Source organism: Fukomys damarensis, unplaced genomic scaffold, assembly GCF_012274545.1.
Source record: "Fukomys damarensis isolate Sample0158 unplaced genomic scaffold, DMR_v1.0_HiC HiC_scaffold_22, whole genome shotgun sequence".
Lineage (NCBI taxonomy): Eukaryota > Metazoa > Chordata > Mammalia > Rodentia > Bathyergidae > Fukomys > Fukomys damarensis.
In genome coordinates, this window is record NW_022900934.1 from 22196900 (window position 1) to 22210694 (window position 13795).

A 13795-nucleotide genomic window follows, 5' to 3' on the forward strand; every position below is an offset into this window, starting at 1 on the left:
GTCCCAAAAAAAAAAAAAAAAAAAAAATGGAGAAGGAACCAGCAAAAGAGCTGCCAGTACAGAAAATTCCAGAACTTTAGAGTCCCTGTGTAGGAACACAGGCAAGTGGTGATGGCGGGGCCTCCAGCGGGCTGGCCACACTGCCTGACCTCCGCTTGTCTCCTGGGAAGGGTGAGGGAGGCCATCTGGCAGGGACTCTGTGTGGCAGAGAGGCGTGGTGCCCTGAGCAAGGCAGTCCCTGCTCCTGTGAGCGGGCCCTGTGCTGGTTGTCTCTGCAGGCATTCGGGAAAGGAGATCCCTCGCAGCAAACCAGAGCAGCTGGAGCTGTTTGTGCATCCACTGAACAAACCAGGAATGAGTCCCAGTCCTTGAGGACTTGCTGTGACAGTGCAAAGCAGTAATGATGCCTGACCCACGCATCCTGACCCTCCCCTTCTTCTTGGGTTCTTAAAGATGCTTTTTCTTTTCCCCGGTTTCTGTGCCTTTGTACAGCTCCAAGTGGACCGATTCCTTTGCCTCCCTCCACGACCTGATACTTTTTGTCTTTTTTATTTTTTTATTTTTTGGTACCGGGGCTCGAACTCAGGTCCTTGTGCTTGCAAGGCAGGCAGCGAAATCCCCGGCCCTCTACTTGATACTTTTGATTTGCTCAGCAAGATCCAGCAACAGAAGCTCCTCTTCTAGGAAGCTCCCGTGATTCCCCCACTAGAGGCTGTACTGCTCCTCCGTGCTCTGTACTCAGCTCTGAGTACCCTGTACCGCCTGCACCATACCCAGCCTCTCTGTTTCTCAGCTTCCTCATCTGTAGGATGGGAGTGATAATACACACGTCATAGGGTTGTTGTGACAATTCAATGCATCAGTTTGTGGAGGTGGCAAACTGGATACCTGTGAGGTGCTGCTGTCTGTTGGTAGTAAAAGCAGTACACCCTGCACCAAGCACATAGGGCTCAGTAGCATCATTGAATAAGTAACCCAGAGATAGAACCCTTGAAAGGAAGGTATTTGGAACTACTATTCTTCAAAAGCCCCAGCACTGCCAGGCATGGTGGCACACACCTGTAACCACAGCACTCTGGGAGGCTGAGGCAGGAGGATTGCAAGTTTGAGCCCAACCTGGCCAATGTAGCAAATTGGCGAGACCCTGTCTCTAAATAAAAAATACAAAAGGGAGCTGGGATGTAGCTCAGTGCCGAGACCCTGGGTTCAATTACCTGTATTGCCAAAAATAAAAATAAGATAGCCCCAGCTTTGGGCAGCGTGTGCCATCTGAGACACCAGGCACCAGTTACCTTGTGCCTGTCATTCACTGCCCAGGTCTCCGAGCTCTGACCTGCTGTCCCTCCTCCCCGCAGCTCTGTGCTAAAGGTCACCTTCTCCCATGATCCACTCTGCCTTCAGCGCCTTTCCTCTTTGCCTCCAGGGGTTTCCAACTGCTGTTTCCCAGTCTGGGAACTTGTCTCCGGTCCCCCGCCGCTTTTTTTTTTTAATACTGATTATCGAACTAGGGACCTTGCGCTTGCCAAGCAAGCGGCAGAACCACTGAGCTAAATCCCCCGCCCTGCAGTCTTTAATGCCGCTTGCCTGCCGCTTCCTGTCTCCTGACCCTGTTCAGCTGCTGTCACTGCTCCATGTCCTCTCAGGAGACCCTGCTCCATGGAGTTCACCTTGGCTCCGGACCTTCAGGCCCCTCTGGCTCTCCTCACCCCTTGTCCAGCCTGGGGTTTGTGCTCCTTTTTTTGTCCCCTCCCCACCCCACACATGTACTCTGTCACCTGCCTCTGCTTAACAAGCTCAGCAGAGCCCCAGTCCTGGAGGACCCGGAGGACCCGGATCACCCAGATGAGGAGCAGGGTGCTGCAGGTGGAAGCACTCCAGGGAGGGAGGACAGGCCTGGGGCCACATAGCCTAGCTGTCTCTCTCTAACCGGCCTCTTCCAGGTCCCCTTTCTGCATACTGCAAGACTGTTCCCCTCCTCCTTCACTTTAGCTGAGGCCCTCATCCCATGCTTCCAAGAAGACACTGGGCTGGGCATGGTGGCATACACTTGTAATCCCAGCACTTGGGAGGCTGAGGCAGGAGGGTCACCCAAAGTTCAAGGCCACCGTGGGCTACATAGTGAGTTCAAGGCCATCCTGAACTCCTTAGTGAGACTCTGTCTTAAAAAACAAACAAACCCCAAAAAGAAGCCACTGGATTCGTCCTTCTGGCACCCCACCCTTAGGCCCACCTGCACTTGGGCCCATGTTGTCTTTCCAGCCTGCATCTGGTGAACAGCGTCCCTCCCTGCCCACCTGTCAGTGGGTATGGACACCTAGGGCGCATTTCTTAAAAGAGGGACAAGCCCAGGGTGCGCTCTGTCCACTACCTGCTACATTCCCCCTCTGGGGACAGATACTGGTCAGCCAGGGGCACTGGGACCCTGGAGCTGTGTCCTGCCATAGACACTAGCACATGTGCACATACACACACACACACACACACACACACACACACAGACACCTGTAGAAAGTGTGAGCATCACCTTCAGCTGTGGGGAGAAGGAGAAGAGGAATGTCTCGCCAGTACCATAAAAACCTTTGCTGAGTCGGAGAGATGAGGAACAAAAGGCACCAAACATCTGGAAAGCAGAAGAACATGCAGTTCACAGCTGGAAGGGAACTGGGGGGCTCTAGCAATGCCATTGTCCGTTCTCGGTAATATCGGCTCATCCTTGGCCCAGCCATCGAGCTGAGCTGGGCCGGGCAGCCTTCAAGGTCAACCCACTGCACCTCTCTCAGCCCTACACAAAGGGCTCTGGCTAAAGCTGCCTCTGGGCTGTCAGGACCTTCCCATATTTTCTTAAATATACTTACTTTATACAAGTTGTAGATAAAAGAAGGAAAAAAAAAAACAAGACCATCTCCAACCCCCCTTTCTTCCTTCCCAAGGTAATTTGACATTTTGGTGCATTTCCTTTCCACCTCAACTTAACACCAGTGTACAGATTTTGATACAAAAAAGAGATGGGTCCTTTCTATCCTTTCTGTTCCCTCCCTACAGGGTGCACACTTGTAGTCCCAGCACTCTGGGAGGCTGAGGCAGGAAAATCTCTAGTTCAAGCCCAGATAGGTCAGCTTAGTAACTTAGAAAGATACTGGGGCCGGGGATTTGGCTCAGTGGTTTTGCCTCCTGCCTTGGAAGCACAAGGGCCTGAGTTCAATCCCTAGTATATAAAAAACAAAAACAAAATGTAGGTACTGTCTCAGAAACTAACTAATCACGAAGTTTTGAGAATAGTTCAATGCAAAGACACTGGTTCAATCCCCAGTACTACTAGAGAGAGAGAGACAGAGACAGACACACTGGGTGTGGTGGTGCATGTCTGTAATAACAGCACTCAGGAGGCTGAGGCAGGAGGATCAGAAGTTCAAACCTAGCCTCAGCAATTTAGCAAAGGGCCTGGATTCAATCCCAGTATAGCAAAGCAAAGAGATAGATAGATAGATGATAGATAGATAGATAGATAGATAGATAGATAGATGATAGATAGAGGTATTGAGTGCACAAGTGAGGGAGGGACTGGCTGTGAATAGGGTGGATCTCATTGCCATTAGAAGTGACTTAGCTGGGCCAGGGATTTAGCTCAGTGGCTCACAAGCACAAGGTTGAGTTCAATCCCTAGTACCAAGAAAAAAATAATAAAAAGTGACTTAGCCTATCACCTCAGCCATCCTGTCCCTGAGGCTTTGCTGGGTAGGGCCCAGTGGTGTCTAGCTGGACACAGAGCCCTGCCCAGCTCACCTGCCCCTCCTGGTCCCTGAGGACCAGCAGCACCGGCCCGCTGCAACCTTCCATCTGCCGGTACAATCTCCGCAGACTGAAACCGTCCCTCGATGTGCCGAAGGCCAGACTCCAGGGGTGGCTGGTAACCCTTGGGGGCAGGTGGAGGCTGAGCTGCAGGTAAGGACATAGGTGAGTGAGGGATTCTCCTCCCGCTGCCTGCCTTCCATCCCAGGATGGGCCAAATGGCACCGTGCAGGTGGCCAAGGCGCTTGACTGTTTCTGTGGCTCTCACATCTGGCAGCAATAACCCTTGGAAGTAGAGTTTCTGTCCCCGTCTTAAGATGTGACCAGTGAGCCTGGGATGTGGGACAACCAACCTAAATAAAGCCCCCAAGGGGCAGTGAGTAGCAGAGCCCGGAAGCCAGCCCTGCTCGGGTGTCTCTCAGTATTCTCTCCCTTGGTCACCCCGGTCACCAGAGGCTAGAGAACAGAATAGACACTGAGCCCCTCCCTTCAGCTCCCTAGCCCCCATCTTCAGTTCCCAAGGGCCAGTGCCACCTCAGAATGTGCCTTTTAGCCAGGCGCAGTGTATGCGCCTGTAATCCCAGCATTCTGGGAGGCTAAGACAGGGTGATCACAAGTTCAACTCCAATCCAGGTAAGGCAGCTACTCAAGACCCTGTCTCAAAATAAATAAACAAACAATAAAAATAAGAAATGGTTAAGGATGTAGCTCGGTGGAAAGATGGTGGGTTCAATCCTCAGTGCTGAAAAAACATTATCTTTCACCAGATCTGAAGGGCAGAGGCAGTTGGTAGGATTACTGGGCTGTTTCACTAGAAAGGGAAAGGAGGCCAGATAGAAGAAACGATTTTCCCAAGATATGATGAGGCACAGGGGACAAGGCAGCAGTGACCCCAGTGCCCCTGGGTGTGGCTGGGTAAGGAAGAGCTCCAGGGCCAAAGTCCTGGTGCGTGACAGAGGCCGAACCTGCCTAATCTCCGAGGCACCCAGAACCTGGCTGGCTTCAGTCAGCTGGGGCTCCACGGGGTTTTCAGGATTGGGGACGGGGGCTGCGGCTGCCTCATTCTTTTCATCCTCTTCCTCCTCGTCACTGTCCTCCCCACACAGGGCATCCTCCATCTGGCTGGGCTGTGAAGACACAGAGAGACCTGGTGGTTGAGGGATAAAGAGGCACCTGCCTGCCCCAGCTCCTGAGCTTGAAAGCCTCAGGCACCCTTAGGCACCCGCTAACCCGTTCCCAGAGCCCACGCAAGGCCTGGCCCAGCCTAGGACATCCGCAAGTGCCCGCGACAGCCAGGACTCTGCCTGTCCTCCTTCCTCCCTGGCCACGCTCTGCATGGACCGGAGGCTCACACCCAGCCCAGTACCACTCCAGTGCGGCTGTGGGCCCTGCAGTCTGCCTGCCTGTTTGCTCTGGACCTGGGGTGGATGCTGGGGAGCAGGTTCTAAGCTGCAAACAGGGAGGAAGGGTAGGAACAGCCAGCCCTGGGCACAGCAGACACGCGTGTTTGTACATGAAGTAATAATGACGGTACCAGTGGTGACGGTGACTGTGGCTGACACTGCTACAGCCTGTACTGGACCAGGCCTGTGTTGTATGTATGCTTGCTACCATGCTTTCTTTGAATTTCCCCTAAAATCCTAAGAATGTGCTTCCAATCTCTCCATTATGCCAAAGAAGCCCAGAGGATGGCCTGGCAGCCAGTGAGACCAGGCATATAGTCCTGTGTGAAGCCGAACACATAGACAGATAGGTCTGTGTAAAATGTGTCTGTCCATGAGAGTTGCGTACTGGCCTCGAATAGAGTTGTGCAGGCAAATCAGTGTGAGAATGTGCTCGGTGTGAATTTGTGTGTCACATGTCTGTTTTGAGGTAAGGTGGGTTGTGTAAAGACAGATGTGTGTCAGTGAGTGTGTACATGATGATGTCATCCACTCCATTCAGCCACACTTCCACTCCCATCCCGGGGTATGTGTTTGAGTGTGCAAATGTGTGTATGGGTATGCAAGTGTGCAGCTGTGTGTGTGTGCCGATCTCCCATAGTGACAGCAGGCTTTCTGTGGAAAGGTGACCTCTTTTAGAATGGGAAATGCCCCCCAGTCCTCCAGGCCAGGCCTAAGAAAGGCAGAGCTGTATGTGCCCCCCACTCTGGGTAAAGGGACAGAAACAGTGATCTGCCCATTCCAGGTCTCAGGAACATGGGGCTGGGGGCTAAAGTCCCTGCATCAGCCCTCGTTCTAAAGCCCTGGCCCATGGGGAAGGGACAGGGAAGCGGGACAAGTCACCAGCCTGTCTCCGAGCTCACCCAGGCCTCATCCTACCACAGAGCTCAGCCTCCTCCCAGCCCTAACCCCCAGCCGAGCAGGACCCTCACCAGCCGAGAGTACCGCCAGCGGAGCCCCCGCATCCTTCGCTGCAGCCAGCCGAGCTGTGACCAGTGTTTGGCCCTGTTGGGAGGAAATGCTGCCAGTCAAGGCCAGAGATAAGGGGGAGCCTGGGGCACACCCAGCTGGCTCCATGCCCACAGCCGCCCTTTGCTCTCTCTCACCTCAGTCCCAGTAGTCACTGGGTGGGTCTATGAGCCATGCGGCATCGAAGGCCTCACTCAGCCTCTAACACAGGTTAGCCATGGACAATAAATTCCAGGTGTGATTCCCTTCTACCACCTCCCCCTGGGGACTGTGGTAAGAAAGGGCCTAAGGTCCAGGCTGGGGGTGCAGGGCCTCTGCTTCCCTGGATGCATGTGAACAAGCCCACTTGCACCCTTGGGCCTCAGTTTTCCCACCTGTAACCTCTAACACATTAGACCAGACATTCCTGAAAGCCCTCACAGGACTGACATCTGCAATGCAGGTCCCTCTCAAAGCCCATAAGTGAATCATAACAGAAGCTAGAAAAGAGGCGCCTGGATTAAAAGATGAAAGCTTTCAGTTTTGGGTGTGTGTGTGTGTGTGTGTGTGTGTGTGTGTGTGTGTGCTGGGGATCGAACTCTGGACATTGTGCTTATGAGGAAGGTGGTGGCACCACTGAGCTAAATCCCCTGCTCAAGATGAACCCTTTCTTTCTTTCTGTTTTTTTGAGAGAGGGTCTCACTCTGTAGTTGAGACTGACCTGGAACTCACTGTGTCGCCCACGCTGGTCTTCAACTCAGTGATCCTCCTGCCTCAGCCTCCCGAGTGCTGGGATTACAGGCACGCACTACCGCGCCCAGCTAGGATGAAAGCTTTTTAAAAAACACCATAAGGGAAAAGAAAAAAATATGAGAAAATGGAAATAAGGTTTTTGTAAATAGGGAAGGGAGGAGTGGGTGAAAGGAGGGCAGGGATATGGAGAAAAAATGAGAACCAAAAGCTGTCATGTAAAGGTACAAGATCCCAATGATAACTGTACTGTATACCTACAATGTACCAATAAACTCAATGAGAGAAAACAAACACCATTTGGGGTTGGGGATGTAGCTCAGTGATAGAGCACTTGTCTAGCATGTGCAAGGCTCTGGGCTAGAGCCCTAGCACTGTCAAAAAATGTATTTTGCAATGAAAAAGTTACTAGTAGACCTGGAGATATAGCTCAGTATCAGTGCATGCCTGGTATGCCCAAGGCCCTGGATTTGATCTCTAGTATGCGCACACACACACACACACACACACACACACACACACGTACAGCCTCTGGAATCAAGGGGTTCAAATCTTGATTTTACTGCTTGGCTATGTTTTATGCGTCCTTGGGCAAGTTGCTTAACATCTCTGCTTCAGTCTCTACATCTGTAAAATATGAATATCTACCTCCTAAGGCTGTTATAAGAATAAACAAAGATGTCAGGTGTGGTGCAGCATGCCTATAATCCCAGTACTTGGGAGGCTGAGGCAGGAGGATCACCATGAGTTCAAGACCAGCCTGGGCGGCCAGGATTTAGCTCAGTGGTTCCGCTGTCTACCTCACAAGCACAAGGAGCCGAGTTCAATCCCCAGGACCAAAAGAAAAAAAAAAAAAAGACCAATCTAGGCTACATAGTGATACCCTGTCTGAAAAAAAAAGAAAAAAAAAGTTAATGCCTGACGACTTGGGATGAAAAGTCAGCCTCTATCATCTCTTCTGTAATTCCATGAGATGACGCACAGCACTTGGCATTTACTGGGGCAGCACAAATGACAGTGCTTATTACCCTGGTCCCCCTGCCTCTTTTAGAGAACCAGGCCTAAGTCCCTGTCTAGACACTACGCAGCCTCCACCTGGGGGCCACTGAGGAGGTCGGTAGGGAGGGGGATCACCTTGCCAAGCCAGAGCTCCCAATTTCCTTTGCACCCAGAGCAGGCCCGACCTACCTGGCGGTCTGTACACAGCAGCTTTGGCTCTGAACTCTTATCTCCCCGTGGAGGTCCGGCACCACTGCCTCAGCCTGCTCCAGGCGCTCCTGCCTGGCTCTTATACCTGCCGGAGGGTGGCAGGCCTTGGCCCTGTGCCCGCCCCAGCTCTAGCTGGGAAGGCCTGTCAGTGATTATCCCACATAATAGAAACTCAAATCCTGCAAACCCACAAACAAGACCTTGTCACCGTCTGGTCCTCAGCTCTGTCCCCATTATCCCAAAGCGGGGGGGGGGGATCCTGGGCTCCTTGGCTCTTACGTGGGTGGAGCTTCTCACCCATTCCAGGCACCAGTGGGTACCTGATGCCCACCACTGAGGACCCTTCCCTTAAGGGTAAGCCCTTGATGTCAAGCGGCACCGGAAAGCACGATGCTCCCTCAGTTGCCCCATGATGCCGAGGGGAAACTGCCTGGGCCTGTGGGTGAGGATCCCCACACCCCCGGTCCCGAGGGCAGCCGTGAAATGGGGCACAGGTGTCCGGAACACAGTTAGCATTCGCTCAGTGGGGATGACTTCTCTGTCCCTGACTCACAATAGGACCTTGGTGACTATGGTATCATTGCACCACAAAACTCAAAGCTGGTAGGGGCTTCTGCCAGCCCCACAGCAAGTAGCCTCCCAGGGCAGGATACCCTGGCAGGCAGGATGCCCACCTGGTGGTTACTAGCGTCGGGTGCGTGGGTGAGTGAACTCGTTGTCCCACAGGTGCTCACTCCATCTTCACACACCTGCAAAAGACCCTGTGGCATTAAGTCCCCAGATACCCTACTCTGCTGGTGCCCTGGGGCAGTGCTGCACCAGGAGGTCTGGGATGGGAAAAGGATTTGTATTATGGGGAAAATAGGAGAGGGAACGGTCTTGTTGCCATCTCAAACACGGTTGTTGCAAGGTGTGTTGAAGCTGTAAACAGCTCAGGTGCCGCTACATTCCTGGTGCTTCCTCTCCTCCAGTGCCTCTCCCAGCCCCGCTTCCCCATGCTTAACGTCTAACCAGTGGGCACTCTGAGAAGCCAGTGGGGTTTGCCTGGCTGTCTCTGGACAGGAAGACTCAGTATGTGACCTGGCAGGAACACCCTTGCTACATAGCAGCCCCTAAAAAGCTGCTATGGTAGGGTTCTGATGCAAGAGAGCCTGACACCCCTGCCTCCTCCTTTCTCCACCAGATCTCATTCAGTCTCCTGGACAACACCAGTCATCTCCAGGAAGCAATGTAAGTGTCCAATGAAAGGGGAAGGGTGAGTGACCTGGGGAACATCCACTCAGTGGATTACTTCTGGGCGTTAAAATGATGTTCGCAAAGAATGTTGTATGCAAACTGGAGACCACTGTGCTAAGCGAAATAAGTCGGATTCATGTTTCTTCTTACTTGAGAAACCTAAAATATAAGTAAACAAGTCAGATAAAAGAGAGATGATAGGAAACTAGAAGGTAGACTTGGAAACGGAGGAGACAGGATCCTCTCGCAGGTGTGCCGGGTGGCCCGACAGATCCCTGGCCCGGGGCGGTGGAATTTGCATTCTCTGAGGAGGCGCCCTCACAGAGGATCCCCAGCCTTTTCAATGGCCGCGCCCCTTCCCTGCCCTCGGCTGGGGACTGCCCTCCTCACTGAGTACACAGAAGTCCTCCGGGAGGTCACCCATCTCTTTGCCTGTCCTCCAGGACAAGGGAACTTCCCAGGGCCAGATCCCGGCCCTGGCTCCGCCCCAGCCGCCTCCCAGCTTTTCTCTCCAGCCTCTTCCGGATCCTCCCTGTTGCTCTCAAGGTCACCTCATGGCTGCTCTATTTCTCTTTCCCTACTTTCTGCTTTCTGTTCCCTCCTCAGTGCATCCTGGTCCTTCTGTCTCACACCCCTGCTCTTGTCATGGTCCCTACCAGTCTCCCCCAGCCTCCCTCCTCCCTTGGCTTCCTTTCTGGCATCACCCTCTCTGCGGTTTGTGGCCGGTTTTGATTCTTTTACCCATTTTTCTAGAACCAGGAATTCTTAAGTCTCTGGTTCCAGGGCCAGTTTTTCTTCTCCCCACAAACCCTCTCCGTAAGTTACCTCACCTGGCCTCAAGGATCTGAATGTTATCTAAGTGCTAATGACTCTTCAAGACTCCAGACCCAAGTGCTACCCTGGGTTCCACACTCAAGCATCCCTTACCTATCTGAGTTCTCCATTTAGATGTCTACACAGACACCCCAAACGGCATGTCCAAAAGACTCCTCTTCACTCTCTGCTCTACCCCTCGTCCTGTCTGTCCTCTGGGCACCATCAAGCCTGCCTTTCCTGCCATGGTATATGGGGTCATCATTTGCCCTGCCCCACAGCTGAAGCCAGAAACCAGGACTGGACTTTGCCGAGTCCTCATTGCCAGCTCAGGCACACATCTCCAGATGACCCTCTTCCTTCCCTCTAAACTGCTCCAGCCTCACCCAAGCCCCCCTAGCTCCCAGGGACAGGCTCAGTGGCCTCACAACTATCTCCCAGCGCCTCTTCTTGCCAGCAGAATGATGTACTTCCTCCAAAACATAAGTGAGACTGTATCACTGCCCAGCTTACTCCAATGACTTGCCACTGCATGGAGAATAAACGCCCACCCCCCCATGTGCCATCTCCTTTACTTCCATCATCCATCTGAAATTGGGTGGCCCTAGGTTCAAATCAACACCAGTCCGGCCACTTCCAAGCTACATGACCTTGGCCGTGCATTCCAGGTACCCACCGTTGTGTGACAAATGGCCCTAAAACTTGATGGCTTGAAACAGTATTTGTTTTGCAGTTTGGACAGGGTCACTGAGCCAACTCATTTCTGCTCCACTTGTCAGGTGGGGCGGTTTGGAGATAGGCTGAATCGTCTTGTGTCCAGTGGTCAATGGGGGCCAGAGCTGGACGTGTTGTTGAAACTCCTCACGTGGCCTGGGCTTCCTGCCCATGTGGACACTGGATTCCAAGTGAGTGGAGAGACGGGGCGGGGGGTATTGAGAAAGACAGAGGGAGAATGCTGACTGGGTAGAAGCCACATTGCCTTCGTTTGTCTGTTTGTGCTAGGGATAGAACTTGGGTCTTTATGCTCGCAAGGCAGGCAGCACCACTGAGCTAAATCCCTGGCCCCCCTTTTTTTTGTGGTACTGGGGATCGAACTCTGGTCCTTGCGCTTGCGAGGCAGGCTCCAGAACCACTGAGCTAAATCCCCAGCCCTCTTTTTTTTTTGTTTTTTGAAACAGGGTCTTGCTACATACTTCAGGCTGAACTTGAATTCACTATGCAACCCATTCTGTCCTCGAACTCCCAGTGAGCCTCCTGTCTCAGCCTCCAAGAGAGGTTACAAGTGAGGAGCACCATGCCCAGCTCATATTGCCTTTTATGACCTAACTTTGCAAGGGAACACAGATCCTGTCACCCCCAACTGGAGGTGTGTTGGTGTGTCAGTGTCACATTGTAAGAAGAGGAACTGAGTTAAGCCAGGTGACAGTGTGACTATCTTTGAAAAATGCAATCAGGTACAAGGAGTTCTTGGTGTTTCTGAGCCAGGGGATAATGGTAAGCACTTGTAGTCCCACAACTGGTGAAGCTGAGGGAGAAGAATAACCATAGCCCAGAAGTTTGAGACCAACCTAAGCAACACAATAAAACTTTGAGGAGAGAGAAAAAGAGGGAAGGAGGGAGGGAGGGAAGGAGGAAGAGAACATATAAACACCATTCTAAGATCTTTTACTGAAAAAATTGATCCCAGCTCCTGGCACAGTAAGTAGCCATGGGCCAGACAGCTGCAGGGCTTGCTGGCAGCTGAGGACAGCTACCCACCTGCACATAGCCAGTTCTGGGCTCCCAGCAAGTCTCACCTCTTGCAAGTCTGACTTGTTCTGAATCAACTCTGAGTCCAGAGCCCCAGCCTGTACCTCACCTGAGCCTTGAGCTCCTCCCCACCAGGCTTTGCTGTGCCCTGGATTTGCCATAAGTCCAAACACACACAGAGAGGGAGAGCCCTCAGCCCCTGCTCAGCCGGAGTGTTGGGAAGCGGAAAGGATGGGGGACAGCACCAGAACTCAGGCCCTGGTCCCAAAAGCGAGGGGCAGGTCACTCTAATCTCCGCACCACTTGTGTGGCCAAGGGTGTGTCAGGGGTGGCTAAGCCAGTCTAGTCTGGTATGTCCCTCACACAGACTCACATCATCAAACACTTCCAAGTTCACATCTGTGTAGGAGGTGAAACAAGCACAGAGAGGGGCAGCAATTTCCAAGAGTCACATAGCATCTGTCTGTGCCCCACCAGAGCCAGGCTACAAACAGCAGAGACATCAGACCTGGGAGGACCTTGTCATCCGCTGTTAGACCAGACCAGATGGGGACCCACAGGCCCAGAGAGTGGGAAGGCCACCAATCCAAGTCTTCCACATCACTGCCTAGCATGGCTGCTCTAGTGCCATGCCAGGCCACCGCGCTGGATCTATGGTCCATCTCCCCCCATACCGTGTGCTCCACAAGGCCAGGGATGGACAAGCCCTTTCTGTGTCCCTCTTGTTGGCTGCTTGTGTTGCCTGGGGGTGCGTGTTGGGGGGCGGTTCTTGTCAGGAGGTGGGAATGCCCCAAGGAAGTGTTGGTCCAGAACCTGCTGAGCAGCCCGGCCCTTTCCGGGCTCCGTGGGAGACACCTGGAGGATGTGAGGGGCACTTACACACTTGGATCTGGATGAAGTCACATTTTGAGAAGGGACAGAGAAGTTGACCTGGTGCCTGGTGTGTGTTGTTCATGGGGTGGGGGTCAGAGGGGGTGGAAGAGAAGGAAGATAAAAAGGGCATGAGGAAGGGAGGAAGACAAGGAACACGTGGAAAAGGAAGAGAAAAAAGATGGAGAGAAAGCAAAGACTAGGGAAAGAAGAGGATGGAGCCCTGCTCTCCTAGGACAGGGCCTTGCTGGCCATCAATCCTAGGGGAGCTAAATAACTGACTCAGCCTCTTGTCTTGCTGTGGTCCGGCGTAGGGGCAGCGAGAGATACTGCGTGGGAGGTAGTAACGAAGGTGTAACAGACTGGAAAACCCACAGCGCATCCAGGAACCTTGGAAACAACCTTCGAAGGAAAGAAACCACGCCCACGAGAGCTGGAGCAAGGAGGGGGTGGCGATCGGGGAGACCGTGTTGGGGGCTCAAAGCAACCTCTCCGCCCCGTGTCAGCTCTACCAGGGGCCAAAACGTACTCGACTCCCAAAGCATACACCGGTCTGATACCTCGGGATGGGGAGCCTCCATTTTAGCCGTACAGGGCCTGAAACCCCGGTAGGGGAAAGGGGAGCGTGCTCGGAACCACAGGCGTTTAAGGCGTGCAGAGCCGGGCGTGCACTCCGTGTCCCATTGCCCCGATAGTAGCAGGAGGGAAGCGAAGGTAGGACTCCGAGCACGCCCTGTAGGAGCGAGGATGGGTTTCGTCCCGGCTCTGCCGTGGGCCTCGAGGAGATCTCGCGTCCCCGCGGGCCTTCAGTTTACGCATCTGTAGGATGGGAACGCTGCTCGCGCTCGGCGAGGTTAAAGGGGCGGAGTTCGCGCACGCTCAGCACCGGGCGAGGGGCGAGGGGAGAGGTGCCGGGTGTGCATGGATGCTGGCTCCTGCGTCCTGAGGTCCGACCGGCCTCTGCCGCGGAACCCTGGTTCCCGCCGCGC

General features: G+C 53.4%; 2 protein-coding genes across 5 annotated transcripts in view; one reads left to right on the forward strand and one right to left on the reverse strand.

Annotated features, from left to right (window-relative positions):
• Tldc2 (TBC/LysM-associated domain containing 2) overlaps positions 1–8244 on the reverse strand; it is a 12510-nt gene extending 4266 nt beyond the window's left edge. Inside the window, exons 1-5 of one of the 4 annotated variants that reach the window (XM_019209916.2) lie at positions 8118–8244; positions 6164–6236; positions 4755–4916; positions 3784–3936; positions 2503–2620 (exon numbers count right to left, since the gene is read on the reverse strand). In XM_019209916.2, the coding sequence (XP_019065461.1) occupies positions 2503–2620; positions 3784–3936; positions 4755–4916; positions 6164–6196 (466 nt within the window). In that variant the 5' untranslated portion in view covers positions 6197–6236; positions 8118–8244. Of the gene's footprint in view, positions 1–2502; positions 2621–3783; positions 3937–4754; positions 4917–6163; positions 6237–6900; positions 6935–8117 lie in introns of those variants that run through there. The other 3 variants (XM_010640021.3, XM_019209915.2, XM_019209917.2) reach the window with 3 other exon arrangements.
• A 2708-nt stretch (positions 8245–10952) lies between these two features.
• The window catches only part of Soga1 (suppressor of glucose, autophagy associated 1), a 66577-nt gene continuing 63734 nt past the window's right edge, over positions 10953–13795 (forward strand). Inside the window, exon 1 of the mRNA XM_033766995.1 lies at positions 10953–11092. The gene's annotated coding sequence lies outside the window, so the exon portion shown is untranslated. The remainder of the gene's footprint in view (positions 11093–13795) is intronic.